General features: G+C 32.8%; 1 protein-coding gene across 1 annotated transcript; it reads left to right on the forward strand.

Annotated features, from left to right (window-relative positions):
- Positions 1–443: 443 nt before the first annotated feature.
- Positions 444–5163, forward strand: LOC100780442 (SUPPRESSOR OF GAMMA RESPONSE 1). Its single transcript, XM_006603949.4, has 6 exons — positions 444–828; positions 2301–2433; positions 2767–2953; positions 3506–4005; positions 4197–4511; positions 4599–5163. Exons 1-6 carry the CDS (start codon positions 821–823, stop codon positions 4650–4652), a joined length of 1197 nt encoding a protein of 398 aa, XP_006604012.1. The 5' UTR covers positions 444–820; the 3' UTR covers positions 4653–5163.
- The last annotated feature ends 7253 nt before the right edge of the window (positions 5164–12416 follow it).

A 12416-nucleotide genomic window follows, 5' to 3' on the forward strand; every position in this document is an offset into this window, starting at 1 on the left:
TAACTATTCTAAATTATATATAAAGGATAACATCAAATTATTCTACTATAAACTATCCTATTTATTAAAATTTGGCTAAATCTAAAAATACAACTTATTTTGGAACATAATCTTGGTACATAGTCTGTAATAGATAGACTCGTCCCGTCGCGTTTTTTTTTTTAATATCTTTCCGATTTTATAGAGTGATGTAATTTTTTAAAACATTAATAAATTTTTGCATTATATGAAAATTGAATGGGTTCGAAACTTACACGTCTGCTAAAAGAATCAGTTTCATTGTATTTTTAAATTGTTTTTTAATAAAAAATACTCATAATCTATTGAAGAAAAATGCTAATCTAAAAACCTTCGTCATTATTATTAAAACATATTTAATCCAAAGGGAAGCTCGAATCTTGTCTTGGATATCTCAGTGTGAAAAATGACAAAGGGTAAAATGGAAAAATGGAAGGATACCATCTGTAGCTTGGTGAACAAGGTTTACTGGCACTTACTCGGTTTTCGAAGCTTCACCTTCCATTCCACACACAAACCACAGGTCCGGAGTTCCGTTAGGTCACTCGTGGGGCCCATCCAAACCGCAGGCGCGTCTCTTCGTAGTGGAAAACACCGAAGACGAGGCACAGGTTCGGAAACCCAACCTCTTCCATGGCAATTCCAACGCACATCCTTGGTGGAATTTCCCGCTCACTTGTACACACTGTCGCTTTCTTTGTCTTTGCCTACTGAGAAATTGCAACAAAAAAAACGTTGTAGAGGTTGAATACGCTGAACTTGTCTCTCGAATGCGTTTTCTTTGTTGCTCTTCTTCGATACAATGGCTAGGTGAGCTTAGAATCAGTGATGCCCAACACTGCAGAAACAAAGTTTTCGTTTGTGAAGTTGGAGAGACATGTTTTGTTTCGAAAGCTTCTTCCTTTTTTATTTTTATTAGCCCCTTCAACTTTTTTTTTTGTGTGTGGGTTGGGTGTAACATGGACCTGGTTGAGTTTTGAGGTTTTTGTGTAGTGTAGGGTGTGTCACAGTTTAAGTTTCTTTCATTCTTTCTTGTTTTTATTTTAATTTTTGTTGTGTTTTTTCTTTTGGTCTTCTGGGGTTAATGATGGATTAGGACAGTTTGTTTTGGAATTTTTTTTTTCAATCTCTGAAATGATTGTTTGTGGGTATTCTGACATTCCCATTTTGGGGATTTGCTGTTTTTGTGTAATAGAATGGAAATAAGAGGAACACAAGTGGAAATAAAGTGAATGGTACTGTAAATTTTAGCTATTTTCCCTTCTTAGAATGGAGGTTCATAACATTTTTGGTGCTTTAGTTTGACCACAAGTTAGAATGGGTGGGCGGGGGGTATGGTTGACACTCTTGCAACGTGGGCAGAGGACAGTTGGGAAGTGCTAGATAGTGATTAGGGATTCTTTTGGAAGATTGAAATACACCCATTTGAGCTAGCGAATGTGTAAATATAGTAGTGAAGACTTGCTGGGGTTTCATAGTTACTTATGTCAATGAGAATGAAAATATAGGGGTGGCCTGTAATGGAAGTGATGAACATGGACATTGAGTGAAATCAGTTTGTATCAGACCATGATATTGATAATCCGTGAAGGACGTTAATTTGGAGCTTTGTTGTTGTTTACTTGTTTTATGTATTGTTTTGGGTGTTTGCACCCCAAATGAAACCACGAGAAACTGACTTTGCACATTCTATTGAATATTATGTCTGACATGTGTAAAGGAGCAGGGTTTCTAGCTGATTATATATGATATAAGCAAATCTTTCGTATCATTTTGGGCTGATTTGGTGGGGAAATTTTGATGTTTCTTATATTGATGATTTTATTTAATTTCGTTATACTACAAAATGCTACTTGTTTGCCGTTGCACCCTGTCCTTGCATGTCTATTTTCAGTTTCTCAGGCAGTAGGATGTGTTGCTGCTACATAGAGCCATTAGAATTTACTGCATCTGGAATCTATAGCAATGTATTGTGTTCTGTTCCCACAATTCCCTCTTATTTTGTTCCTTCTGCATGCTTTTCTTTGGTTGCCCTTGGTCAAAACTCAGTATATGTTATTGACATTCTTAAGTGACTGAGTGCATTTTCTTTTAATCATGTAAAGAAGCTGATTCACATTTGCTAAAACAAAAATACTAGAAATTTGAGTTTCAGTTATCTATCAGTGCTCTTGTTCTGTTGGTCATTCTTAAGTAAATACGCATTTAAAGTTCTTCAGCTTTTTTTCATTTGTTAGTCACAGACTGGCAATATAGAGTATATTTGCTAATTTTCTCTACAGGAGCTGGCTTATTGACATTGGAGGATTTGCAAAGAAAGTGAAAAGCACTACTCTATCTTCAGCTGATCAAATCAAAGATTGTGGGGCATATCGTGAATGTCCAAACTGTTCTTATCATATTGATAACAGTGATGTATGTTACAATTTGACATTATATTCATTCTATGTTCATAACAGCTTACTCAAATTCACACATGCACTAAAAATGCAGTAATGTTAGAAGCAATTTCTGCTCTTACAGTAGAGCTTTTCATGTTACTATAGAGACTGTTTATGCTCCTATTCCTTTATCCTTTGTTTTTTTTTTTTTTTTTTCTTGTGGTACACAGAATTAATTCTATTGTTTAATGTGCTTGCGGGAAAGTTTGCATACTTTACTTCTGTAGCAGGATTCATTTCTTGAAAAAGTTTAGCATGAGTTTGAATGATAGAAGATGTTTCATTAGAAATATTTCTTTGCATGTAGGTTTCTACTGAGTGGCCTGGCTTTCCTCTTGGTGTAAAGTTTGATCCTTCTGATGTAGAACTCTTAGAACATTTAGCAGCAAAATGTGGCATTGGAAACACTCAGCAACACATGTTTATCAATGAGTTCATCCCAACACTGGAAGGAGACCAAGGAATTTGCTACACACATCCGGAAAATCTTCCAGGTGAGATTTCTCTGACCTTTTTGCTTTCAATTCAAATATGTAAACTTTTACCACTCTTTTTATTATACTTGATTGATCAATGAACCTGTAAAATGAAGTCATTAATCAAACCACACAAACATCTGGAAGGAAGACTGATCAATGTAAGTGACTAGAGATGTCCCTTGTGGAACTGGTTATGGAAAAGTGCCATGAATGACACATCAATGTAATTTGACTGCCTTTTGCACCTTAGAATTCAATGCATGTTTTTAAATTGATGTTTGAAAAAATAAAACAGGACACAATATAATCTAAAAACACATTGAAAGTTTAAGTTCATTGAATCTCAATTTCCCTGTTAGATAGACCTGAACCTAATCAAGATTCTAATCATGCTGATAGTTATGTTTAATGCTTCACTGATGGGGGTTGAGGGAAGGAAGAATATTTTATTGCCAGAAAAACTTAGTGGCTTCTAATTATGATTATCTTATAATTAAATCTACATGTTTAGGCTATTGGCCCTTTTCTGGAACTGTGTAACCAAATTATGTCTATTTTGTTTTTCAGGTGCTAAGAAAGATGGGAGTTATGTCCATTTCTTTCACAGAACAACCAATGCATATGCTACTGGTCAACGAAAGCGTCGAAAGATTCATCATCAACAGGGTTTGACTGAAGAGCATGTGCGCTGGCATAAGACTGGCAAGACGAAAGCTATAATAGAAGATGGAGCACATAAGGGCTTTAAGAAGATCATGGTTCTCTACGTAAGATCCAGTGAGAATGGGTCCAGGTCTTATAAATCCAACTGGGTAATGCATCAGTACCATCTAGGGACTGTAGAAGAAGAAAAGGAAGGTGAATATGTGGTTTCAAAAATTTTCTGTCAACAGCAAAAGCAGACTGAGAAAAATGAGGGCAATCCAATGGCTGAAGATCCTGACAATATAATATCACGAACAGGTCCTAGAACTCCGAAACCAAATCCCCCCAATCCACCTCGTGCGGGAAAATCTGTTGATTGTGATGATAACATTGATGAAACTGTACTTCTGTCTTCTGCCCTGGTGAGTAAACTATATATGATGCATATGGTTAAATATGATTATTAATTTCACTTTAAGGTCAATTATCTTCTAGAAAAATCAAATGGAAAAGAGTTGTTCTAGATCTAATGAGTACACAAGTGATGCAATAGTTTTACTTGACATTTTTTACCATCTACTTGGTTCACTAAAATTTACTTTCTATGAACTAGGATACCAAGACAATCCCTGGAGAATCACATGCTCCACAATCAGATATTCAGGATCAAGACTTTACTGGCAATGCTGCATGGCTAGCTGGCGAATCGCAGGCTGAGGAAAGCACCAAATATGATGGCTGTGACGACATCTTATTGTGCAAGGAGATCTTAGATTCTTCTGCTATATTAAATGACCCTGGATTGGACTCCACCAATCTTGAAGACATTGCAGGCTATGCTACCCAAAGGGCTAGAAATGATAATGAATCTTGCGGAATTTCTGTTCTGGATTCACTGGAATTGGATACTCCTGATTTTGATCTTTCTGTAAGCATAATTTTACTCTTGCTGACTCCACTTTTTTATTGAGTTCTCCAACTTACTAACATAGTCTGATTTTCAATTTGCATGCAGAGTTTGTATTTTTGTTCTCAAGACAGTATCCTTGATTGGATGGACAGGTTATGAGGTGCTCTATGTATGATGCCCTTTTTGGTACCAAATCCAGAAGTTGTTCCATTCAATTGCCGGGGTAGTGCATCCTTTTTCTCCCTTTCATGCTTCAATTGCTGTGGTTTTTCTTCTTCTGGATGCAGCAAATATAGTGCATGAAGTTTTGGTCGTCATCATCTGATGTTTCATGCTAGTAAGCGGAAATAATACTACTTTCTTTGGTTCCTCAACTCTTGCAACTTTTGTCATATTATGAAGTTAAGCTCTTATCTAGCTAGAGCTGGAGTTTTGCCTTCTTCATTGGAGGTTATTTGTGTGAGAAATTGTTTTTGGAGGCTATTTGTTTCTTCATGGCCAATTTAAACTTGTGCTTTGGCTCATTATGTCAGCCGTGAAAGTGAATACTACTTTGGTGATGAAATCCGAAATGGTGTAGTTGACTATATGTACTAGATTTCAAGATGGTGAGTGTTCTATGTGAATATTGATAACATAATTATTGCGTACAATTATTTTCAAGGCAAAATATTCTCTACACTAGTAGTTCCATTTACAGGTATCTATATTGTTCATAATATTTACGTGTTGTGATGATTTACAATAACGTGTAATGTGATAACAAAATCTAGAAAAATCATTCTTATTCTTTTAGGCTTTCTTTTTAATCATTTTGATTTTTCCCCCAACAAAATACCAAGATGGGTGGTCAAACAAACTATTTAACCATCATGTGTTTTTTTGGGTCACGTCGGATGCAAAAGATGTGGTGTAATGATCTTTTACATTGGCTGTAAAAATAATCCAGATAAAAGATTATTGTGTCGTATAGGATGGCGCCTCTTATATCAAATGTGACAAAAATAACCATGATAGGTAAATTAGTTTGTTTGACCGTACATTTTGAGTTTTTGTTTGAAAAAAAGTCCAAAATGATAAAAAAAAGTCTTTATACTTATATATATATATATATATATATATATATATATATATATATATATAATTAAATAATATTAACTAAATAAATTATAAAATATAAGAAAACGTGAAAACTAAAATAATTCTTAACAATATTTCTTGTAAAAAAAATTTGTTAGTAATATTTTTTACAATATTTTTTAATAACTAAAATGTATTTGGGACTTTTATTTGACACCTAACTTTTTTTTAATGACTAAGATGTATTTGAGATTTTTGTTTGATTAGGATATATAATATGAGATAAAAATATTTTACATGAGAATAAGAATTAATTTTGAATTGTCAAAATTTAATATCATTTGATCAGTTAAAAAATCATATTTTTAGTATTAAATCTTAATCATTTATAGTTTTATATGTTAAATTTAAAATATTTTCTATCATTAGATATATCTTTTTTATTTGATACCTAAGTGATTCTCCTCTTGATTATAATAATGAGATATTTTAATAACCATAAGAACTTTAGATTCAATCTATTTTAACACCGTTATCTATCTCTACCCCAATTTATATTCTGATCTTCACTTAAGATTAGGTTCTAGAAATAGCGTAATTTGTATTCCGAATTTAGGCCATTGATATTTTTACTTCCACCTCTTATTAATATACCTCTTATTTTTTCTTCCAAAAATCTCCTAATATTATTTCGGATTCTTATTATAACATCTAAATAACTAATTTATCATTATTACAAAAATTGATTAATTTAGTTGAGAGTATTAAATTTATTTTGATATATTTTTCCAAAACAACAAAACTAACAAATATTAATGGATTATATTTTTCTTATTGCAATATCATTCTAAGACTTACTTTAATTAAGGATAAAAATAATTAATACAAATAATATTTTAAGAGTCCGTGCTTCATAGTGTCCAACACATTTAAGAGTCTCGATCATAGAAATAAATTTTAGAATATTTTTCTCAACTGAAGTGAGAAAATAATGCAAAATTAAAAATTAAAAATAATGCAAAATTAAAAATTAAAAATAAATTTTCTCACTCAAAGCAAGAAAATAATGTTGGAATGGTTGAGACGTGTTATGAATTTCATTATAATTTGATCTTGCGCAAGAGAAAATTATATTCTTTTGAGTTTACATTGCAAGATAAAACTCTTCTCGTCTCTCTGATCATATTATTCATAACTATGATATGTATATTTATATTGTTCACAAAAACATAAAATTTATTTAGACATATTGTGTCTTGAAGACACTATCAAATAAAGAAATTCTAAAAATATTTTTGAAAAAGATCCCGAAGACCTTAAAGTGTGAACTCAAAAGAATATGACTCATTTGACTTACATTGCTCCATTCCCTGAAGTGAATGTTGCACATATGTATTTTTATCAAATAATCATTCAAATAGTTTGTTTTTATTATACAACTTTTATTCATTATTGTTATAGACGTAATTAACATTGATTACATATGATTTAAATGTTTTATATGGAAATCTTTTGGATTATTTTGTAATCATGCTTATTCCTACATTATGATTTGATTCATGTTTTTGTCAGAAGACATATTATTTGGCTTAAAATATTTGTAAATTCATGGAATCAATAACACACACATATGTGTGTGTGTGGATTTTACTTATGTTTCTGAAACCTTTTAGTAAATTGGTTTATAGACCAATATATGGTATTTGTTGCTTGTGGCAATGATCAAAATTCAAATTATTTTGAGCGTCATATATGTATGTTGTCATCTTTATATTTATATATGCATTCAGTGAATTATCATTGTCCATTTTGTTTATCATGGGCATAATTAATGATATATTAAAATGAATATGAAATTGTTTTAAAGTTATGTATTGCGCATGATTGATTTTATATAACAAATTATAATAATTTTTACATGTATTAAGGTCGCAAATCTTGTGCTTGAATGGTTTTTTTGGTTTATAAACATGTATACATTGTATGTGATGTGTCTTTTATGGTAAGCAATATCAAGAAAAATAATTTAAGAAATAGTTTGAGATATATTTTGTATGTCTCATTAATAGTATAATGATTCACACTAGACAAAAGATCAATGTTAAATTTGCATTGCATGTTTAATAGTACAATTGAAAAACATACAATTGTAAACCAGAAGTTTACAAAAAAAAATGAGTTTGTTGTTTTGGCATGACCAATTGGGTCATCCCGTGTCTGTTATGATGAGAAAAATATTTGAAATTTCATGTGAACACCCATTGAAGAACCATAAGATTCTTCAATATAGTGATTTCTTATATACTATATGTTTCCAAAGGAAGTTGATAATTAAACCATCACCAAGAAAAAATGAGAATGAGTTCATTTCATTTTTAGAATGGACATAGGGTGATATTTGTGGATCAATACACTCACCATGTGAATCATTTAGATATTTTATTATTTTAATTGATGCATCAATTAAATGGTTACATGTTTCCTTGTTGTCAACTCGCGACCAGACATTTGTGATATTATCAGATCAAATAATTTGAGTTATAGCTCATTTTGAAATTATCCAATTAATAGAATCTGTATTGATAATCAGGTTTTTGCTTGAGAATGTCTTATTCTAGTCTTCCATTGATAAAGGCAGTTTTGACATCGAGTTGTTCTAACTCCATGTCTAGAGTTTCTACTTGGGCCAGCAAAACACATATGGAGGTGTGTCGAACTATTGGAGAGAATATCTCATTGTAGTCCACTCCTTCCTTCTGACTGTAGCCCTTAGCTATCAGACGTGCTTTGTAACAAATGACTTCTTTAGTGCACCATCTAGATTTCTTCTTGAAGATCCACTTGTACCCTACTACTCGTCTACCTTTAGCTAGCTCAACTAAATCCCAAGTCTAGTTCTTCTAAAGGGATTCCATCTCTTTATTCATAGCGATTGTCCACTCCTCAACTTCAAAACAAGAAATTGCTTCCTAATAAGTGGTTGGTTCAAATGAATCAATTTCTTCTGCTACATGTAGCGCATAAGACACTATATCAAAGACATATCTTTCAGGAGCTTTAATTTGTCTTTGTGACTTTCTGGGTGTTGTGGTTTTGGGCTGCTTCAGATGGTTTTGACTCATCTAGTCAGTCCTTTCAATTGATGTTGAGGGTACATTTGAAGATCTTGATTAGTTTCATAAGGTGCTTCTGATCACTAATGTTTCTGATTGTGGAGCTCTCAAACTCCATTTGCTTAGTGACATCCTTAGCCTTGCCCAAATATTCATTAGATTTAGAATGCAACACAGAGATTTCTTCAAAGTTGACATCTCTACTCAAAATGACCTTTCAATAAAATGGACACTAGACTCAAAATCCTTTGACTCCATCTCCATAGCCCATAAAGAATCCCTTTTTGGCTATGGGCTCTAGCTTACCTTCACTTATGTGATAGTATGCTAAACATCCAAACACCTTTAGCATTGAGTATTCAACTAGTTCGTTAGACCAAACCTCAATAGTGGTCTTGAAGTCTATGGCAGTGGATGGTGAGCGATTCACACAAACTACTCCAAAGAGAACTTGGTGTAGATGAAGTAAAAAAGCTATATCGAAAGTGGTAAAGGAATTTGAAAGTCTTGAAAATAACGAAATGCTTGTAAAGTACGAAATAAATAATAGAAGATAAGATAAATTGATTTGAATTTGAGTTGAAAGTCCTACCAGTTGTTACAATTCAAATATTTATAGATAACTAAGCTGATCCACATTAATCGTGATCAAATACTAAAAATGGTTTCAACTCACTACTAAGACTTACTCCTTAATTTAAGGGATCCTAAATCAAACCGCTCCACTCAGCTTTGACCTTGTCAATCCTTATCTTTTCCCATGAATCAACATCTGATGGACTTCTTTAGTCAATTTGGCTTTAAAGAACCCACGACCCATTACCTTATCTTTATCGGCATCCTTCGATCGACATCAGATAGATTGACATACATTATTGACAACCAGTCGATTGTTTTGTATTTTTCAAACCTATTGCATTGGCTAACTTATTTGCTAAGTACTAAAATATTGAATTTGGTTACCAACACAATCCTATTATTTCCAAAAATTATTAGATCATCAACATAAACAAGAACAACTATTTGTGTGTCCTTTTATTGCCTTTTGCTCATTTCATCTCAAATTAGACCATGCCATGTAGTCTCATCTCCCAGCATAAGACAACGGTCATTTGAAGGACTCAACACTAATCTCATAACGAATCCCTTACTGAAGTCTATAAAAGGCAAACTCTACCCAAAAAGCATGACAATGAAATTATTACAAGAAAATGAGAATAACTCTAAAGCAAAACTCTACCGAAATCACTGGACAATTCATTTAAGCTTTCATTATTTATTCTTTGCGAGCAAAGTTATCTTGTATTTTAGCATTATTGTTTATCCACTCATTGAGTGTGTACTTTTTAAAAAAGAGGGTTAGAAAAATTATTGGAAGAATTCTTTACAAAAAGCTCTTTATACTCGAAAAAAGTGACCCTAGAGGCATATTCTATGTATACCTTCTCTTCTCTTCTATTTTGTTCTTTCCTTAAATTCAAATGTTAGAAATTCAAATAAAGACAAATACAAAATTCATGAAAGACAATACATGTACTTTCTTTTTCAGCTATCAAATCCTTTTCAAACTGTGTTGAACACTTTGAAAGATGTACGAGTCTCATATCAACTGGATGCGAGTTTTAATTATATATAGTGTATAAGACCGGTTAATATCACGAATGGACACTCTTGGTTTTAACGGGTTGGACGCTAGTTAATAATAAATAAAGTAATTTTCTCTTTGAGTTTAGACAATATATGTAGATAACAATTAAGTCCTTTAATAACGTTGGTAATGTCCACTTGTCATAAACTCATTAATATATCAACAATTTATACTATTTGTTAATCATCAAAATCTAAGGTGGGCATGAATGGCTGTCCAAACCTAACACAACATTTAGATGGTGATGCCTTTGACATGGTTTATTACATCAATCCAATCGAACCATGTACAAGTATCAAATATATTTTTTGCCTCTTCATTTAATATGCCATCGAATGTGAACAATCACATGCCTGGAGGCATTGATTGTATGCCAATCACACAAATCAAAATAATCATCTTAACGGGTAGGTTAACTTGGCAAGTACTGCCTAATACTATAGGCCATATTAGCATGCCACAACTAGGGAAGCTAGGTGTGTCAACTACTAATGTTATGCCCAATGGTGATTTAGCTTGGAACCATCTGTCGGCAAGAAGTCCTCATGGAATGGTACAAACTTCCAACCAGCCGATATGAGCATCGTAGTTAATTGATCCTCGGGTAATAACCGAAATGATGATGAAATATTTTTGCATATAACTAAAACCAATGGAGTCTTGGTATATGAACTTATCAAGTGAGAACTTTCAAATTTAGAGAAACCCTAGAATTCACAAAAGGGAAATCCAGAGCCAAATTCTATTTTTTCAAGACAAAGAAAAGTTCATAAAGTGATAATAAAAAGGGATAGGTGTTTACAAGAAATTGTATCTTGAATAGGTTGACAAATGGCCCCTTTACCTAAGGGTTACAAGATTTTTGAATTTCATTACCTTCATAGGAGAAGATAGAAAGTCTACCTTAGAACATGTGGGATGATTTACAACCCAGTGTAGTGAGGTAAGCTAAAATGATTGCCATAAACTTCAGTTGTTCCTTTTGTCTCTTACGGGGACCACGCTTAATTGGTATTTGACACTACCACAAAATTCGATATAGAAATGGGTTGACATGGAAAAATGTTTTCACAATCGATTTTATATACGTCAACCAGATGTTAATATTAATGATCTGATGGGTTTGAAGCAACAAGTCAATTAATCAGTAGTGGAATTCTTAGAGAGATTCAGAAGCATGGTTGGCCAATGTTCGATACAATTTCTTGAAACCAAATATACAACTATTGCTATGAGTAATATCTATTCTTAGTTGAAAGAGAAATTAGTGGCACAAAAGTATAGTGATATGAATAAACTAGCCTTGAACGCCACAAGGGTGGAGCAATTCGTCAAAGATGAAGAATGGAAATGAGAAAGGTTGTGGTCCACATTTAGTGTTAGTTACTGATACTAATGAGTACAATGTCGTTTCAATTCAGGAAGAAGCTGAGATCGTTAGGGGTAAACCTTATTCTTGTCCGATGTTGAAAGTAGCCAAGACGATAACTTCTAATATCACTAATGCTAAATTCAAATATCTATTTCATATTTCAAAAGGAGATTGATATTCAATTATCTTATGAAAGATTAGCAAATTCGGTGGATGTATGGACGTAAAATCTCTTCAACTGATGATATAAAAGACAAGTAATATTTCAAGTGGCATAATTTCTACAGTCATAAAACCTCCAACTTCTTCGTCCTCAAGGAGGGAAGGTTGTAGCTGTCCGACCAAAGCATTGATGAGATGACTGTCGATACTGACCCCTTTCCAAGCATAGACATTGATAACTGTGAAATTTGAGTTAATTTGATAGTCAATTTTGGCTAAGAATGATTGCAATTTCTTTACTTTACTATAGTTTTTAATGAAATAATAAAGAAATTAATATCTTTGCAATTTTTTATCAGCAGGAATCAAAAGAAGAAAATTTCAAGTGCTTTGGAGAAAATTGATGCAAAAACATGAAGAAAAAGTCTTGAAGAAAAAGTTGAAGATTAGGACAGCTCGCTTAGCATGCAAGACAGGCCCAGTGCATCTCCTCGCTTAGTGGTCAGTTCACACTTAGTGTGAAGAAGGCCCACGAAGAAGCCCAAAGG

Source organism: Glycine max, chromosome 19 (genome assembly GCF_000004515.6).
Source record: "Glycine max cultivar Williams 82 chromosome 19, Glycine_max_v4.0, whole genome shotgun sequence".
Taxonomy (NCBI): Eukaryota; Viridiplantae; Streptophyta; class Magnoliopsida; order Fabales; family Fabaceae; genus Glycine; species Glycine max.